At 38.5% G+C, this 17,862-nt stretch overlaps 1 protein-coding gene across 3 annotated transcripts in view; it reads left to right on the top strand.

The window, feature by feature from the left end:
- Positions 1 to 17,862, top strand: part of PLXDC2 (plexin domain containing 2) — a 258,860-nt gene that overhangs the window by 44,318 nt on the left and 196,680 nt on the right. Inside the window, exon 2 of one of the 3 annotated variants that reach the window (XM_026795772.2) lies at positions 10,541 to 10,653. The exons of the other annotated variants lie outside the window; for them this stretch is intronic. Within the exon in view, the coding sequence (XP_026651573.1) occupies positions 10,563 to 10,653 (91 nt within the window). The 5' untranslated portion in view covers positions 10,541 to 10,562. The remainder of the gene's footprint in view (positions 1 to 10,540; positions 10,654 to 17,862) is intronic. 3 annotated transcript variants of the gene reach the window in all.

Genomic DNA, 17,862 nt, shown 5'->3' with positions numbered 1-17,862 from the left:
TTTAAGAGAAAGAACATGGAGCAGAGTTAACAGCAAGAATAGGAAACTGCAGGGAGCAAGTGTGAACCTTCTAAATAACAAAATGGTTGCTAGCCTTTCTTTTTCTCTGAATAAACTTGCTCACAAACATGTATATGCCTTTTGGGAATGCAGCTTACTCCATCACTGAAAAATTAATATCTGAAAATTTCAACACGAAGATACTTGCTTTCTTTGTTCTACAATTTGTGAGGAAAAATCTGGGACTGTAGTACAAGACACCACAAAATTGGCTCTATTTATAAGAAGTGGACTGGAAGAATACAGGCTTTCTAAAATTGATGACTAAATATTGAAGACAGAGCATATTTAGGGCCACAGAAACTTGTCTTGAAAAAATCTGTTGTCATTCTGGAGTATGTGTTTTTCTCTTCCATCCTCAGTGGATCTTGAAAGAGGATGAAAAAATGCAGCCACATTGTTGTGTGGAATATAGTAGAAAGCTTTAAGTTTGTAAAACCCTGAAATAATTGTAGATGAACTGTGCAAGCAATGCTGCAGATGGAATTCAGATAGATGGTGAGAGGTCTCAAGAAAGTGCACTTTTTGATGCTTTTGGAAGGAACGTGGAAAATGCACAAGAACAGTATGTTTGGGTTTTTGCAGCTGTGATTTGCAATTTAAAGTGTTTGGCCACTTCTTGGCCACACTAAATAGTGGAAGTGAAATTAAATGAACACAGTAGAAACAATCAATAAACTCAGTAACTGCAGAGAGGGAGACACATAATTTGTGCATATCCACCATGTGAACTTGACTCTGCATGGACAGCTGAAGCTGACACAAGAGATTTTGGGGAGCACTCTGGTGTCAGGCATCCTGTTAATTCCCTTAGATTAATTTTTTCACCTTCTGTACCTTCATTGACCATATTATTTGCTCCATCTGGCAAAGCCTTCACTGCTGATTGTAGAGACTCTGAGCATGCTTTTGTTTTGCTTTTTCCTTTGTACTTCACAGTTTAATGGCTTACTGCCAAATGCTACACCTAGAGGCAGAAAAATATGGATATTAATATGGCATAGACTATGAAAATGAAAATCCATGACTGCTGTGTGGAATCTACACTAACATATTCAGAAGAATATAATAAATATTCTATGATTTTGTGAAATGATTTTTTTTCAATTTACGCTTCTATGTGTACTTTGTTCTCATTGACATCAATAGTAATTATTCCTGTGGGTCTGGCAAAGACTATAACAGAACTTTACTGGCTAAATTATGCAACTGATCATCTTGTTGAAGGCATCTTGTTTCAAACTTAACATTCATCACCCATCCTGAGTTGTAGACCGAGACATATGTGTCCATGAGTGAAAGTTTAATGTTAAAAGAGCTTTACAGAAATGTCATTTCTCTATCCCAGTGTTAGGTATATTTCAGATTGCTTCTGGCCCTACAATACCCAAGGAAACCTTTATGTGGCCACAAGTTGCACAGCATTTGATTCAGAAAACAAGAGGAGGATAAAGCCTGTGTGTAGCCCAAAGGCATCAAGCATTTCCGTGGCTGATGCTGCATCATGGTGTGCTGGGGACTGAGCTGGTCTGGGGGAGCTGCTGTGCTTTGTGTAACCCTGCAAACCCGGTCTCAGCAGCTCCCCCTTGGTATTCTCAGTTGGTTTCGTGACTGATTGTTTATGTTGACAACCATACACCAGGAAGGTACCTGCTTTGTAATCAGCACAAGAGAACTCTGGTTTGGAAGCCACAAGTGTTTGCTGAGTGCTCTGTTAAAGCACTTGTTGAAATAGCAGTGAGTAATAGGATTGAAGCATTGCAGTATTAATTCTTACTTCCAGTATTGCAAAATGCAAAAGGACATAGTTGTTATAATGCCATGGCATATCTTGGTTTTGTGACTCATTTCTTGTTATTGTGTATTATAAAATGAAAAAAAGTTGTTTTTAAATATATTGTCACATTTTGCAATCAGATCATTTCAATGTGAAAAGGACATAAAATTTTGTGTTATTATTGTGTAATTTACTACAGTGTTTGGTAGAAATTCCTAAATTTTTCAGGGAGTGTTGTCCACCTACATCTTAGCTAGGTCATGAATATTTCTTGCACAACGCAGCCCAAAATATCATCAAGGAAACACCTGACCTAAAACTAAAACTTAACTTTCCTGCTTCAGGCCTATGTCACTATTTTTGAAAGCAGAGAATAGACCAGACTTCTTTTGATTCTTTTTTAGCTTCTCATTTGAAGCAGAATCTTTGTCTGTCATTAGTTGTGAGCATCTTAGTAGACCCGTTGTTCTCATTAGGCTTTCTTATCTGAATAGCAATTATTTCTGTGAATAAGCATTTGTGGTAGTGAGCTCTTAATCAGTTGGGCATTTGCAAAATGTTAATAATGCACAGAATGTTCTGCATGCAGGAGCACTGACATTTGCCCTCAGTGTCACTGTGAAACTCCTCCACCACAAGTAGGAGAGACAAAGTCCTGGCTTCTGTAATTTCATTTACCCATTTTATATTTCAGAGATTTCTAAAGTGATTTGCAATCAAAGCAAACATTTGTTGAAGCCCTCCCTATATTGAAAGGATTGCTTTGAGATATTAATCAATGAAAAAAGAAAAACTGGCCTTTGGGTTTCTCCAGCATCATGTAGCAGTCATGTCACTGCATCCTTTTTTTTTTATCAATTCTCTGATTGCCTTGGCTGTATAGAAGCTTTGAATGGGTGGTAATCCATGGAAAATAACAAGTCTAGATGCAAATTGAAAGTTTCTGGTTTGCACTCATGTCTGGCCTGCTGTCTGCTCAGCTTCTTCTTTCAATATTGCTCTCTGTGGAATTGTATTGCTCACAGTTCATTGGTAAATATATGGGATGATCAATGGTCTTGTTGCTGTTATAATTACATGACAATTCATTTAGGAGTACAGATAGTTCAGACCTCTCAAACTGATGTATTTGAGCTATGAGAATACTACCAGTCAGTTATAAGTTAAAGGCATTAGGAGAATATTTAATTAAAGAATCAAGTACCTCTGAATTTTCAGATTATAATTAAGAATATCCAATGTGTGATTGTTCACAGTATGAAATTTTATTGCTCCAGTTGTGATAAGTGCAGGGAAATCTGACCTATTAATAAAAGAAGATTATGTTTCTTTCTGCTGTAGAAGACAGGAGTACTTGTTTCCTCCATTCTAACTCCAGGACTCTCTGTGTACTTACATTGCCAGCAGACTGACATAGCTCTGGTTTACCCCAAAAAGAAATTGCTAGAATTTATTAATTTTCCTTTGATTTTACCCCCTCTGTATTTGTAATAGTGCTAATTTTAATGGTTTTTATTTGAAGAAGAGTCAAATTCTCAGAAGGTGGTGAGAGGAAAGGTGAGCAAAAATGCTACTGTGTGGATGTCCTCAAGTTCTTGCATGAGATCCTCTTCTGCATTGTGGCAAATACCAAAAGTTGGTCACAGTGAGGCAGTGAGGGGGATATCAGGATGTCTTCGAAAGCAATGCTGTAAAGAGGTGAATTGCATTTCTCTCCTTGGATTTTTTTTTGTTGTTGTTTTTTTTTTTTTTTTCATCTACCTGATGCACTAGACAATGAAGGCCCAGTAAAGTGGAAAATTTTAACACCATAAGTTTATCGGCTACTATGTTTTTTCTAATGACTGCTGACTGATTGTGCAACTAATCTTATTTTACTAGTTTTCTTTTTTAATTACCTATTGAGAGCCACTTGGATGGAGTTCATAGAGCTTCAACCCACAAACCACAAATTGCAAACTAAATTCAGTTAATTAGCTGAGCCAGAACTATCATAAAGTATCTACATGGAGCTGGATTCTCAATACTTTTTATGAGAAATAGAAAAAAAACCTTGTGTAAATTCATAACATAATAGTAAATCTTATATTTTCTCTAGAATATTTTAAGAATACCTAAGAGTGTGTTTTTGTATCCAGTCTACCTCTATTTGTGTAGTTATCTTAGCAGACTAATCAGCATTCTCATGTTCTCAGAGAGTAATCCTTTATTACAAGGTGAAATTACACAAATCTCAAATATTCTATTGCAGTGGTTTGGGTCTAAAGACAAACATTTGATTTGTGGAGAAGTCAATATCTGGCATAAAGATGTCATATTTCTCTTAACACACTGGTAATCTCTCGGGTTTTCAAAAATGCAAGGTTTATATTTTCATTCTGAGCTTCCATTGTCTTACAGTTAGCAGAAAACTCCTTTTGCTGCTAACGTTTAGTGTGGCGGGAGGAGCTCAGCTGTGCTTTTCATCTGGGATTGTTGAGTTAGTTGCCTTATACGTGACTTAAAGATTAAAATCTCACCCTAATGTCTGTCCAGTTCTGCCTTTTAAATAAAAAGGAGGCATTTAATAAATGCTATTAAAAGAAATTGCTAAAAAATTGCTTAGGTAATCAATGCAGGTAAGGATGAGCACTTCTGTAATAGACTTGATGGTAGAATTCCTATGCTCTTTGTGTATGTCAGTGCAACTTGGTTCATAGCAGGTATCACTACTTGTTTACTGAGAAGCACATGCTTTTTTTTGTCTTCTGCCTAAGATGAGCAATGAGTTTATGCAAAAGCATTTAAAGTTTGGAGCAGGACCCTTTTCTGTTTTATACTGTTTATAGGCTTCTCAGAATAAGAGTACAGTTCAGGGACTGTCATAGAGCACCACAAATGGATCCTATCACTTTCACCAAAACATATAATGTGTAATAAAATATGTATGAAATACCATTTAGTACTAAGAAAGAAGTGGTTAAGAGGGATAAAATGGTGAAGGTCATTGTATCTTTCATAGTAAAGAAAGAAAACCTAAGCAGTTTGTTACACCAGGGCCTGCTTTGGTCACAGACTGCACCAGGGCAGCTAAATGGCAGCAGCATCCAAAAAAGCATGGCTGTGCTCTCTTCTTGGCCATCCCACAGGCAAGGAGGACCTGGAGATCTGCTGCACCACACAACAGGCAGTGGGGGGACAAAGCCCAGCTCCCTCTGGTTGTTGCCCTTTCTCCCAGTCATCCAAGCTGAGCACTTAGACTCCAGCAAGAGGGTTTTTATTGCTGATATGGCAAAACTGAGTTTTGGTTACTTGAACACCTCTTAAAATAATGTATGACTTTATGACATTTTACTTTTCCCTTGTTTCTACAAATTACATGCTGAGTTTTAAGGTAGGGAAGAATGGGTGGCTTTGAGCATACCTGGGAGTCAGAACACCTCTGGAGATGTGCTTTCTCATGTGTGCAGGCAAACAGGTACCACCTGGGGGGAAGGGAGAGGTTTCTCCTTCTCTAGCCAAGGTTGTGGCTGTGGCAGTTCGTGCTCTCACACATTCTTGTCCTTCGTTCTCTGCCTAAAGCATAGGCTGTACAGGATTCTGGCAAACAGAATGCACTTCTTGTGCACCCTTTTACTAGAGATCCATAGTAGACAGGATTATATATGGTCTGCTAATTTTATATGCAAGACAATCTCTCCAGTCAAAACAGGAATTGGGGGTTTCTTCTTGGGAGGAATTTTTTTATTTTTTTGAGGTTTTTTTGGTGTTTTGTTGGGATTTTTTTTAATGTGCAGAGAGCAGTAATGACATTCTGTATGTCCGGTGTATCAGACTGTGCTTTTGAGAAATTCTGATGTCTAGATTTTTACATGATGTTAAAATCTTGCAGTGATAGGTTCTGAGGCTGAAGTTAGTCAACAAAAGGGATATGTGACCAGAAGGAAGAGAGAGAGGAGGGGCCCTGGTGACAGTGACCTGAAAATTCTGTTCAGTGGTCTTGTCAGGTCGGGCTCTGGGCCATTGAAATATCTGCTTCCTGAGTTCTGCCTGTCACCTACCTCTGGAAACTGCATCAGAGAGGTCCTGCATTAAATAATGTATGAGCTCTGTGCACTCATTACAATGAGTTGTCTCTCATAAGTAGTTTAACTATGTATTCAGAAATGAAGCATACTCAGGAATTAGGTAAGTTTGCATTGGCTTTTCCTACTTTCAAGAGCCATTCTTTGTGAAGGTTTATTGATAAAGAGCTTATTTTAGAAGAAAAAGAAGGAAAAGGTGAAAGGAGGATGATGGGAGTGGGATTGTTGAATTCTAAGAAAAAAGGATGAGGAAGGACCTCACATCTGTCTGCAGATAAAAATGAAAGGTGATAGGACAAGTAGAAATGGATTCAAGTCACAACCAAAGAAATCTAGTTAGACTTTAGGGAAAGAGGAATCACAAGATCAGTCGTGGTCTGACCTATGGATTCGACCACAAGACCCTCAGAGGTAAAAAATCTCTGAATAACAATTCTAGGGGTTTTTTAATATGTTATGTAATGTACTGATGACCTGTTATATCTCTGTGGAAAATCACACTGGCACCTATTTTTTTGCTTATAAGACATAATTCTTTTTAGTCTCTTATTCTTTCTGCTGCTTCTGAGACTAATATTTGTCTTTTTAAAATAAAGAGAAAAAAAAAAAGTTTGCTTTATCCTGCTGTACCGATCCCACAATTGTGTCTTCTCACACTATAAACAAATCACGATTAGGCACAGATAAATTCTTCAGTACAGCAAGTCCACCAACTTCAATGTTACATAATATTCATCTGCCAGGATTATTAGATTGCACACATGTGGCTGAGTTATGGTTGTTGATGGAGTTTGTCTGACAAATGTCCTGGCCACTATCCACATTCCTCCTGTTCTGAAAAACAGAGGACATGAGTCTGCAAGTCTGGTGAGCCAAGTGCTTTCGTAACCTTTACATTTATTTTCATGTCTTTATTTTGGAAAGATATCTTCAAACTGAACTTTGTGGTTTTGCTGACAGACTTATTTATGCTAAAATCCAAATATAAAATATTTAATACTTCCTTCCCATCCCCCAAAATTACTTGGAAGAAACATGACAAAAATTTTGGAGGAAATAAACAAAATTGAATTTGAGAGCTCAAATGGGTAAATTACTATTCTCAATACCAGCCTGAAAACTCAGCTGTGTTAAATCTTCGTCTCAAATGTGATTTTAATTTTAAAAGGAAGAACAGAAAACATGGAGAGAGGAAAACAAATTTTTGGCAGGAGCATGACATGACTGGGGTAGAAAAAAATGGGAGTTCACTGTCTCTAAAGTATGTCATGATCTCACAAATGTCTAATACTGATACTAATTTCCTCACTGTGGAGTTTACTCTGCACAGAGGTTAGAGCTGCTCTGGAAGACTCCCCATAGAATAATGAATAACCTGTTTGAAGAAGTTTGTGTGTGTGTGTGGGCTACAAAAAAGGGTAAAAAGGTTCAGGTTCATGTGCTTTTCCTGACAGTTGCTTTGTTGGGAACTAAGTTCTGTCTTGGAGCCTGCACAGACATTTTTCCTGCTGTGCAGAGAGAAGAGACAGTTTTGATACCTCACAAACCCTGTTTGCTTTTGCTGTCACGAGCTCCCTGTGTTGTCTGAGCGTGGAGGAAGGTCTCGTACTGCCTCTGTCATAAGTAAATGCTGAAAACCACGAGACAGCCTCATACAGTAAAATCTGTGGCATTGAATCAGGCCAGTGTTCAGTTTTTCTAGATTTTCACTCTTTTGGTGTTTTGTAGAAGCTGCTTCAGATGTGAAGCCTCTTACGATGCACCTTACAGACCTGTGTTTTTCTAATTTTAAAATCTGTTGAGGTTGATTGGTTTGGAATTTTTTCCCTATATCACATCTCATTCATTACTTTTTAAGTCTTAGATGTCTGTTTTAATATGTTGTTTTAATTCCAGAAATACCCACTCTCTGCTTGAAAAAAGGGAGAATAAAAAAAAAAACAACTGCAGATCTATGTTTTGTTTTGTATATATTATGTATATGTTTTGTTCTGTTGGATAATAAAAGTGGAATGTACCATGCTGATTAGTAGTTGTTCTGAAATAATATTTTTTACAATATATACCTGCCTGTTTCTGCCAAAAAAAATTTGATTTAGGATACAACATAGGATCCTAAAAAAAGTTAATACACAAATTAAAATGTGAAAGCTAATGTTTCAAGATCCCACTGTGGCAGGTTGTTCTAAACTCTGTAGGATTTTTGGGCGTTTGTTTTCAAACTCTCAGCTGTGAAGTCCTGTGCTGTAAGACTCCTGTATTGATCTGTCCTTTCTTTTACTAAAATGTATTCCCCTGTTCACTTTGCTGCTGCCTATAGGTTAGACTTCATCACTGACTCTTTGTGAGACCTGGATTTTTTTATAGCAGGAAATTATTGGAAAAACTGTAAAAATGAGATATAATCATAACTACTCCTTATGGTTTAGTTTACCTTATCATGTCTTTGTTTATGTCCTTTATCAAAGTTCCATATTTATCCATTTTGCATGCTGATCTGAGAGGTGCAGAGAATCTGTCTCTTCCAATGAGGTTTTACAATTACCTGCAGTCCTAATTAAAATAATTTTTCATGTTGGCACCCTTTTTAGGCTATACTAAAACTATTCTGGGGGCTAAATTATTATTTATTTTCATGCTAAATAAAGCTTCCTATCTTTGCCCTTTATTTCCTGCCTCTTAGCCATCATCACACTTTTTGGAAGGCAGCTTCCATGAGCAGCAAATGTGTTAACAGGAATTGAAAGGATTTATACAAGGGTGCAAGAACAAAATGCTTTGAATTGCCTTTTGGTAGGAAAGAAAAAGAGGTGGCTTTTTATAACCACAGTTAGACAGCTCTGACAGGGCATATGTCATTTTGAAATAGAGTTAAAGCTGAAACTGCTATAGGCATAAAACAAACAAGGCATTTGGGGGTCTAACATTATTTCAGCTCAGCCTATGCTCTTTTATGTCTAATTGCTTAATTAAAGTTTACTGTACATTTTAATGACATAGACTCTGAATCACTCAAGCTAAAGCAATGTATGATGCTGTGGTGCTCCCTGCATTCTTCCAGTCTAAGTGGAATTCATTAATGTGCCTAGTCAAGCAAATGAAATGATCTTTTGTGCCATTTGCTCTTATTCCTTCCTGGTTTTCTCAACTCACTAGCATCTTTGTGGGGGTTAACAGCTTTGCAAGGGAAGGGATAACAAGTGAATAATGAGTTACTTTTTTTCTGTGGTATTGAAAACAAGAATAATATTGATTCACAATACAGATTATTTCAGCATTTAGCAGAAAACAGCAGATTTCCATTTTTCAAATACAGATCCCTGATTTGTTGATTTATCTTGGTCACTGAAGCGTGTTATAGCCTTAAATCACTATTGAACATCCAGATAGTCCTTCAGGGCAGCATTAAAACCTTGTTGATGTTCAACAAATTATTTCACCATTCATTAAACTGTAAATTGGTAAGTCAGTTCCTACCATCTTTCACTTTATTTCATTTTCCTTTTTTTTCTTTTTCCTTTTCATTTTTCCTCTTTCCTCTCTTTACTTTTTCCCCTCTTTCATGAAAGAGAACTCAAAAGCTACACAGCTGTTTTGAAATTTGCATGCTTTTGTTTGTAGTGAACCCATGATTTCAATATAGATTATTTATTACTACAACCAAGTAACTCCATGAGTGGTGAGGAAGTATTTCTACAGCCTGCCAATGAACTCACCAGTTTTTGGTATACTGTGATACATTATGATGCCTCCATGGCAAATTAAAAATGAGAGTTACAATCAGATTTCTCTTTTTCTGGGTTCTAGTGATTTTTTAAGTGCTTTGTTTGAAGTCATCATAGACAGAGTTCAAATTAAAGCTTGGCTGTAGTCAGAGTGATAAATATTTTGTTGACATTCATTAAAAGTATCAGCAGCTGTTTTGGATGATACACTTCAAAGAGAAACAGTAGCAGATTCTTTCTTCTTCATTAGTCCATCAGATGTACCCTAACCAAGGGAGGAAGGGAGCATAAAAAACAACAACCTCATTGAAATCAGGCATGGAAGTAAAATGTTTCTAACAAATCAGTAGTAAAACTATATTTGACATCTACAGGACCCATCTGATACCTGTAAAAGCAAAATTCCCTTCCTGAGTTTTCTTGAGAGACGATGGATTGTTTGTTGCAGTGGAGCCAGTTCCAGAGAAGATGATGTTCCTTGCTCTTCCCTGGGAATTGCCCAAGACTCGTGTGCAACAGCTGTCTCCATTGGCTGCTTCTTCCTTCAAACCAGTAGCTGGAGGGCTGGGACTCTGCTCCAGTCCCAGAGCAAAGTAGAAGGGTGGAGCCTGAAGAACAGAGCAGTGAGTGTGGCAAGGCTGGCACATGAACCTGGGCCCAGTCATGGAGCAATGTGCCACCACAGCACTTCTGGTAATGGTAGTGGTTAGGTTAGTTTTGTGCACATTACTTTGTGCACTTGTGTATGGCTTTTCTGTGCTCCACAGTCTCTTACCCATTGCTATCAGGCCATGGGAAACAGAATATGGGTTTGCACAGTGCAAAACTCATCTATCATTATCCCCTCACCTTCCTCCAAGGGGTGGTGAGGGAAGGTACCCACGTGACTGCAGTGCCCTGCCTTGTTTTCACAGGGATGTTTGCCATGGAGATTTCATGGTGATAATGTCCTGCCTCACTACACAGATTATACAGCCCTGTGAGGAGAAGGGGGAAAGCAGCAGAGAAATGGCCTGTGCATGGAGAGGTAAGGCTGGAGGTGGTGGTCATTGTCATGACCATTCATGCTGCTTTGGACCAGGCTTGCAGAGAGTTTCTCACCTGGAGACCACATTTACAGCAGAGATGTGAGATCTGCAGTCTTGTGACACCGAGCCTGCTTCTTGCCTGTTTATTTTATTTCCTTAGGAGCAGGACATAGGTTATAAAAAGAGAGACAGAAAACAGAGACTTAAGTTGGTGCCACAGGTGCAAATGAGAATCTTTGCCTGTTGCCAACCTTAAATTGTTGGGAGAAATCAGTTGCTGTTAGACAAATTTGTAAAAAGATATTTTCTGCCTTACCTAGACAAATCTTTATTTTTGCAGCTTCATCACCACAAGACTAATTTTTTAGTGCTGTCCCCATTTTTTCTCCAGTCCAATTTTCAAGTACCAAAATGAACAATTTTTCACTTTGAAAAGTATGCAAACTTTTGGAACTGGAGAGGAAAATGAGTGCCTCTGATCCCTGGCACCTCCTTGCATCCCCCTGTCACTGGCTTTGCCAGAGGAGCCCAGGTTTGTGCTTTCCTTTGCTTGTGATGTGCTCCCAGCTCCAGCCTAGGGCGTGCCTATCCAGGCCTCTCCGTTTCTTATAAACAGAAATAACTCTGACATAACATGATAAGTCAGGACTTTTCATTTCTATTTAAACTTCTAGACACTCACACAAACAAAAGTGAATCAGGATAATCATTCTCAATTTCCATTTTTAGGTATAATGGTCATGTACTTTGTATATCAGTGAAAGAGAGTAGGATTTCCAGCATGCAGTACAAATGAAATTTAAAAGCCTAAGTCCCATTAGTGCAATTGGTGTAGCTGGCTTTCTCCACACTGAAAATAGATCTATTGCATGCATCTCAGATCCACTTAATTGCTGCTTACAATTGAATTTTTCTCATGGGTCAAACTCAGTTTTGCCCACCACAGTGCAATGCTGGCTGTTACTAGACATCAGCAAGAGCAAGATTCCTTCAAAATGAAGGTTAATTTCCAGGAAATCCAACCTTGTACTTAGGTATATTGAAGCATTTTTACTGGCAGCTGTAAGATACTCTGGTTTTAAATCCCAGTATGAAATTCTCTGCTGTTAAAATCATTCAATAAGTGAATGTGAAGTCTTTTTATATGTTCTTTGTGTAGTTTTGAATTTACACGTGCTCAGTTTTTTTTCAATCATGAAAGACACCTCCCAGCAGCTAAGAGGAAGTAATGATATTGCAAATTTCTATTTCTGAATGCCAGTGTGGCCAAAGGGCCCCTTGGCTTTGTCTGTGTCTCGTGTCAGGATTGTTCTGTGTAGTTGTTTTGAAGTTGCTCCTCTGGTTTATCTTCTGCCCTAAGGAACTGGTCTTTAACTTCTTCTCTATGGAAAATCCTGTTTTTGGTGTGACTGACAAATGCAATCATATCTTGCTAGTGACACTGATACAGGCTTTCAAGGGGTTTGGCAGGGAGGATTGATTTAGCACAGTGTTTGTGGAAGTGTTTTTTGCTACAAGTATAGATTTTTGCAGGAGCCCAGGTGTTCCTGTAGCTTAAAATTAGGGCTGAATTCATGCTCTTCCTTATCCTTACACTGTTCCATCTAGAGGAGGATTATGTGCTCCTTCAAGGGCGGGCACGCATTAAAAGAAAGTGTTTGATCTTGAATAGACCTTCTGCAATGGAAACCAAAATAATCATCATGGCTCTGCTGCCAAAGCCCAGCTAAACTTTCCAAGGCATTATGGTAGCAGTGTCCTGGAACCCCTTTCTTAGGGAAAGCTTGTTTTGGCCAAAGAGAGCATGCATGGCAGCAAGTAAAATAGCAGCCTGTGTCATTTAATTCTCCTGTATGACTTTGTTTTGGATTTCACTATGTCTTTATTGACTCATCTGGATAGCAATTATGTCATGTGCCAAATTGGTATTGTGTACATAAGAATCATTCTCAAATACAATTCCGAGCCCACAGACTTGTTCCAAAGATCTGAGCATGTTACTGAATACATTAATGCAATCAAATTGCAGAATGCATTAACAAATCTATAGTTTCTTTTAACTTTAAGCCCTCTAGGACTGTGAAAATCTGTAACAGTGAAATAGTTGTGGCAGCATTCCCATCCACGTGTTAGCAAAGTCTCACTAACAGCAAAAACCTAAAGAAGCAGTGCTTACACTAATGTACCATAACTATTAAAAAGAGAAAGGGAAAACTAGCAATAATTGAGAGGCCAGAGAGAGAAAATTCATTAGTCAGAGCAGAATAAATGTTCAGTTAATATCAGTCTGCCAGGATAGGAAAAGCTCTAAACCTAAATCCACATAATTCTCTCGGATCTCATCTACAAATTCACATTAGTCATGAATACCAAATACACTGATTTAAAAAGTACATATCTAAGCTAAGTAGGCTAAAATATTAAAAACAACAGTAGAAAGACCATCTACTGGTATTTGTGATTACATGGTTTCTGTACCAAGCAACGGAAGTAAAACAGGTGAAAGAAGTGAAAACTGCAGAAATTGTGTCTTGTGTACAGCCTCTTAATTGCCAGCAGGCATTTTTTACATGGCTCTTTAGAGAACAGATGGCATCCCTGTTATTTGTAAATTGGTTGCAGTACTGCAGAAATTAATATAACTCTGCAAGTTATTACCTTTTAAGCTGCACTCTTCCTTAGCATCAGATTTGTGCATTGTAACATCCATAGCCAGATATTTTCTGTTTTATTTATTTTTAATGGATTATTTATTTTCCTTAGTTTTTTGGGTTTTTTAATGGTTTGGCTTTTGGGTTTTGGTTTTTTTTTCCCTAAGGTAGGGAATGCTTAGAACTTCCAGAACTGGTGATATATAATGAAAGTAAGTTCCAGATTAATCTTCATTCTTCTGGATTTTTTTTTCCAGCAATATTTAGAAATTCCACTTCATACTTATACTGGAAACAAAAAGGGAATATTTTTAGAAGCATTTTAAAAAAATTACATGGCCAGAGTTACAGACTACATTATGTTATTTTAAAATAGGGATAATGGTCTAATACATACCAGTACATAAGGGAAACTATAATGGCACTTCCTGGAAATTCAGAAAGTATTTCTGCCTATAAGTCTTTCCCTTTTTTTTTTTTTTTAATAAGGTCGACAATATTGACAAGGTGATGCTTCTTGCAGTGAGAAATTTGATCTGCTTCCCTTATTAATGAAAAAGCAAAAGGGTGACATTTGTATTTCAAGGAAATCCGGGTGAAAGTATTTATTCTAGAAGAGAGACACCTAATTTAGCAGAAAGACATAAAGGGTCCTAATGACCCTTTATGACTGAAGGCTTCAATCTTATATATTTAGACTTGAAATGAGACTTGATTTTAAAATCATTAGAACAGAAGAGAAAAAGATAGTATCTTGCTCAGGTATTTGGCAGATTCTCCTTCATGCAGAATATCTAGAGTGGTTAGCCTGTCTTTCTGATTGCTATAGGCATTCAGCTGACTGGAGGTTGTAGGCTTGATCCAGAGATGGAGTTGTGTGTCTGCACACTGAGCTAACCCTGGTCCTCTGCCAGTTCTCCCAGCATCCAGAACATCCATTCCTGGACCTGCACAACTTTTGTAGTTTGAAATCTTATGGAGAATTTAGGGTCAGGTCAAGTCAAAGGCTCAAGTTAAAGTTCTCTGTTTTAAGGACAGCATGAAGGCAAACCATGCTGAAATTTGGTGACAGCAGGAAACTACCCACTGAAAAGCAGTCCAGAGCAGCTTTTTAACTTGTGTGGCCGGTTCTGGATGTATGTAAGTGTGAATCTGAGCAGGTTATATTCAGCCAAAAAAAATTGAGAGACTGCACCTGCATGGTGAGTGATCCCTCATGAGGATCCCTATGAGGGGTGATATATGGATCCTCACCTCTCATTGCTGTCTTCCAGTCCCTGGCTGGCTGTGGGGATCTCTGAGGGCTTTAGCTCCATGTGGAAACCGTGGTCCTGTTTTGTGCACTCTCCTGCAGGGCTGTGCAGTGTCCTGTCCCAGGGCTGGGCAGGGGATGCCATTGCAGGTGAGGGGTGGCTGAGGCTGCCCCGCCGTCCTGCCACCAGTCTGGCTCTCCCAGACTGCTGAATGCGGCAGGAGGACCCAGCTCACACAGCACCTGAGCAGGTATTTGTTTGTGTAACCCCCTCCTTTGCTTTTTTGTTCTTTTCATCCATCCACACCAAAGCTGCACTTTGCCTGAGAAGGTGATTTGTGGCACTTTTTATTCTCTTTTGCCTCATCAAATACTGTGAAGGAATACATATCCTAATTGTTTGAGAATATCAGTGAATGAATGAATGAAAGACAGTGCTGTTATCATTTTAATTGCATTTTGTTCAAGGCATCAAATGATGTTTTGTTCCTCACTCACCCATAAGGGGTATTTTGCTGTTGTCTGTGTGCAGGGCACTCGATTGTAAATGCTGCTGTAGAAACTTGCATGAAACATGGAGGGAGGGAGGGATGGCTGGCTGTGGAGAGAGGGAAGCTTGGAAATGTGTGCACTTGTCTTGAAAGCACATTGTAAATGTAACTCTTAAGGTGAATTTCTGCCTTAATAAGGCAGAAATGGTTGGGGTTTCTTTCTTCAGTAGAGTTTTTCCTTGTACCTTTCCAGCATTTACTGCAGGAAACTTAATTCCCCCTCCTGGAATCATGAGAAGTGACGTCAAAAATCACTCTGGTCTGTAACTCTTTTGAAGTAATAGCATGTAATTTTGAGTTATTTAGTTGTTTCCTTTGTTAATAAAAGGAGTGGTGGGATAACTGCACCTAGATATTACCAAGCAGTGAACATGCCAAGAAGTTCTGAGAATGAATGAAATGTGACAGTAACCCAAACCAGTCTGATCTTGTACTTCACTCAAGTACATGGCAACTGCCAGCTGCAATGATCCTGGATGGTTGCCATCATAAACCAAAGTACTGTACCTGTTACTTGAATGTGTAAATCTGCATATTCACTGGCTGTCACAGCAACATGCAGCTTAATTCACCTTAAAATTATCATCTTCATACATGGTCTGGGAGGATCTCTATAAAGCATTTTATACTGTCCATTCTCTTCCCGTGCAGTGATCTGGGAGGAAATGCCATTCTCTGAGGCTGCTAATTCTACACCAGACATGAATGCAGAGATGTTTTTGGGTTAAAAGTTAGTGTCAACATCAAAATATTTATTCTGGAGTCAGAGTGGAAGCAATAGGGAGGAGAGTCTCAAAGAAATCAGTAATTGAATTATTAAAACTATAATAAGAGGAAAGAAGTATGTATCTTGGTTCTGATTGATTTTCACCACATCCCTTTCAGTCACAGAAAATGTAATGTTCCAGTTCTGCAAATATTGTCAAGATCATTAATTTCCCGCTTTTAACTTACTACAAGGCTATCATGCAGTGGATTTTTAATTAAAAAATAAAAGGCCAGACAGCTTTTTTTCAATTGGACCACTCAGTTTGCATTTCAATCTGTTTTATGGATTCCTTGTTGAGCCCTTAGTTGTATGTCTCTTACACCCTCTGCATCTGCCCTTTGGTGTGGTTTGAAATGAGAGAGCAGAACTGTCTCATTCAAATTCAGCAGACTTTTCTATCTAAAAATTCCCACACACCTTGTTTTGCAATCCAGTTATACAGGAGCGGAGAAACAAAGCTTGCAACAACAGAGGGAGCATTCATGAAAAAATGAAACTAGGCACTGATTGCCGGAGATAGAGCCTCCTACAAGCCACTTTAAGTTATATGGTTCTCACTGATTTAGCTCCCAAAGGAGGAAAGAACTCACAATTAAACTGCATGAAAATTGGAGGTTCTGTGTCGTATGCGGTCTCAGAGTTATGTAGCAACATTTACCTCCCTGCTGAGTTTTCACTTTCAAGCAGTTTAGCTGTACGTGTGTGTCTAGTTTATTGCTTATTTTATTCTTTTTCTTGTCTGTTTTTCTTTCCCCAACCCTATTCCCCAGGATGTTATTTCTGGTAGCGGGATGCAGAGTTTGTATGAATGACTCCACAGGGGTTTTCCTGCTCTGTATTCTGCCGGGGTTCTCCTTGAAACCCCTTAAAGCCTGCTGGCAGCAAGCAGACACAGCTGACATGTGACCTCACAACAGCTTTCCTCCGGCGCTGCACAACACCCTCTGGAATATTGTTACTAATTCTTGTTTGTTAAACCCTGACACTGTGCCAGACAGAAATACCAAGCCAGTTCTGGTTTCAGAGATCTGCAGTCCGGAGAGACATAGGAGGGTAAATGCATGGGGAGGCTGAAGCAAAGAAATTCATATGTAAGTGTGATGTGTCTGGTGACTACATAAAATACTGTCAGAGTCCCCTGACCACAAAATCAAACTTCCAAACAGATTTATAGCATGTGACTTGCAGTAGGTTTAGCAGCAGTGCATTTGTACCTGAATAAGAATGTTAATAATCCAGAGGAAGGTGCTGGATGAGAAGGAGCTTAACAGCAATAAGACCACACTTTGATGAGCTGGCAAGTGCTCTCCTAGTAAGTTCTAATCAACTGACTACAACAGGACAGTTTTCATCTTGTTTAAATGGGGGTGACCTACCTGTGTCTGCTGGGGCTAATTTGATTTACATTACACCAGAAGCTGACGTCTTGGGATTTTTCAAATCTTTCTTTTTGAATTTTAATAAGCCAACATTACCTTATTTCCTTTCAGAAATGACTGTTTATAAGCCTGAAATATATATTTATTACTTTCCATGCAAACTAGTTACAGGTACCAATGTAATGAGCACTATTAATCCTTTAGAAAAATAGAAATGTTTGCCACATTTTCTTGTAAATAATTTATCCTGTCCAGTTGTCTACTCACTCTACATCTCCTTTGCTTATATGCTTCCTACTCCCATTATCAGGGAATTTCTCACTGCCTTGCAGAAATGTGGTAAGTAGCTTGACAAATGTTTGTCATATGCAGCTCATTCTTTCTCTCCCTTCTCCAGGTGGGAGATTGTTTATCCAACAGTGTTGTACTTTTAAGATGGTTTTGTAAATTATGTGTGCACCACAAATATGCTATAAAATACTGTGTTAATAAAATCAACTAGTGTCTGCAGCACTTAGAAAAAAACAAGACAGGGAGGCTTTTTAGCTCTCACTGAAGATTGTTCTGGTCTGAAAATTTTCTTCTGCACAGCTGAGCTTCATTCAC

Source organism: Zonotrichia albicollis, chromosome 1, assembly GCF_047830755.1.
Source record: "Zonotrichia albicollis isolate bZonAlb1 chromosome 1, bZonAlb1.hap1, whole genome shotgun sequence".
Taxonomy (NCBI): Eukaryota; Metazoa; Chordata; class Aves; order Passeriformes; family Passerellidae; genus Zonotrichia; species Zonotrichia albicollis.
This window is presented reverse-complemented; position numbering and strand designations above follow the sequence as displayed.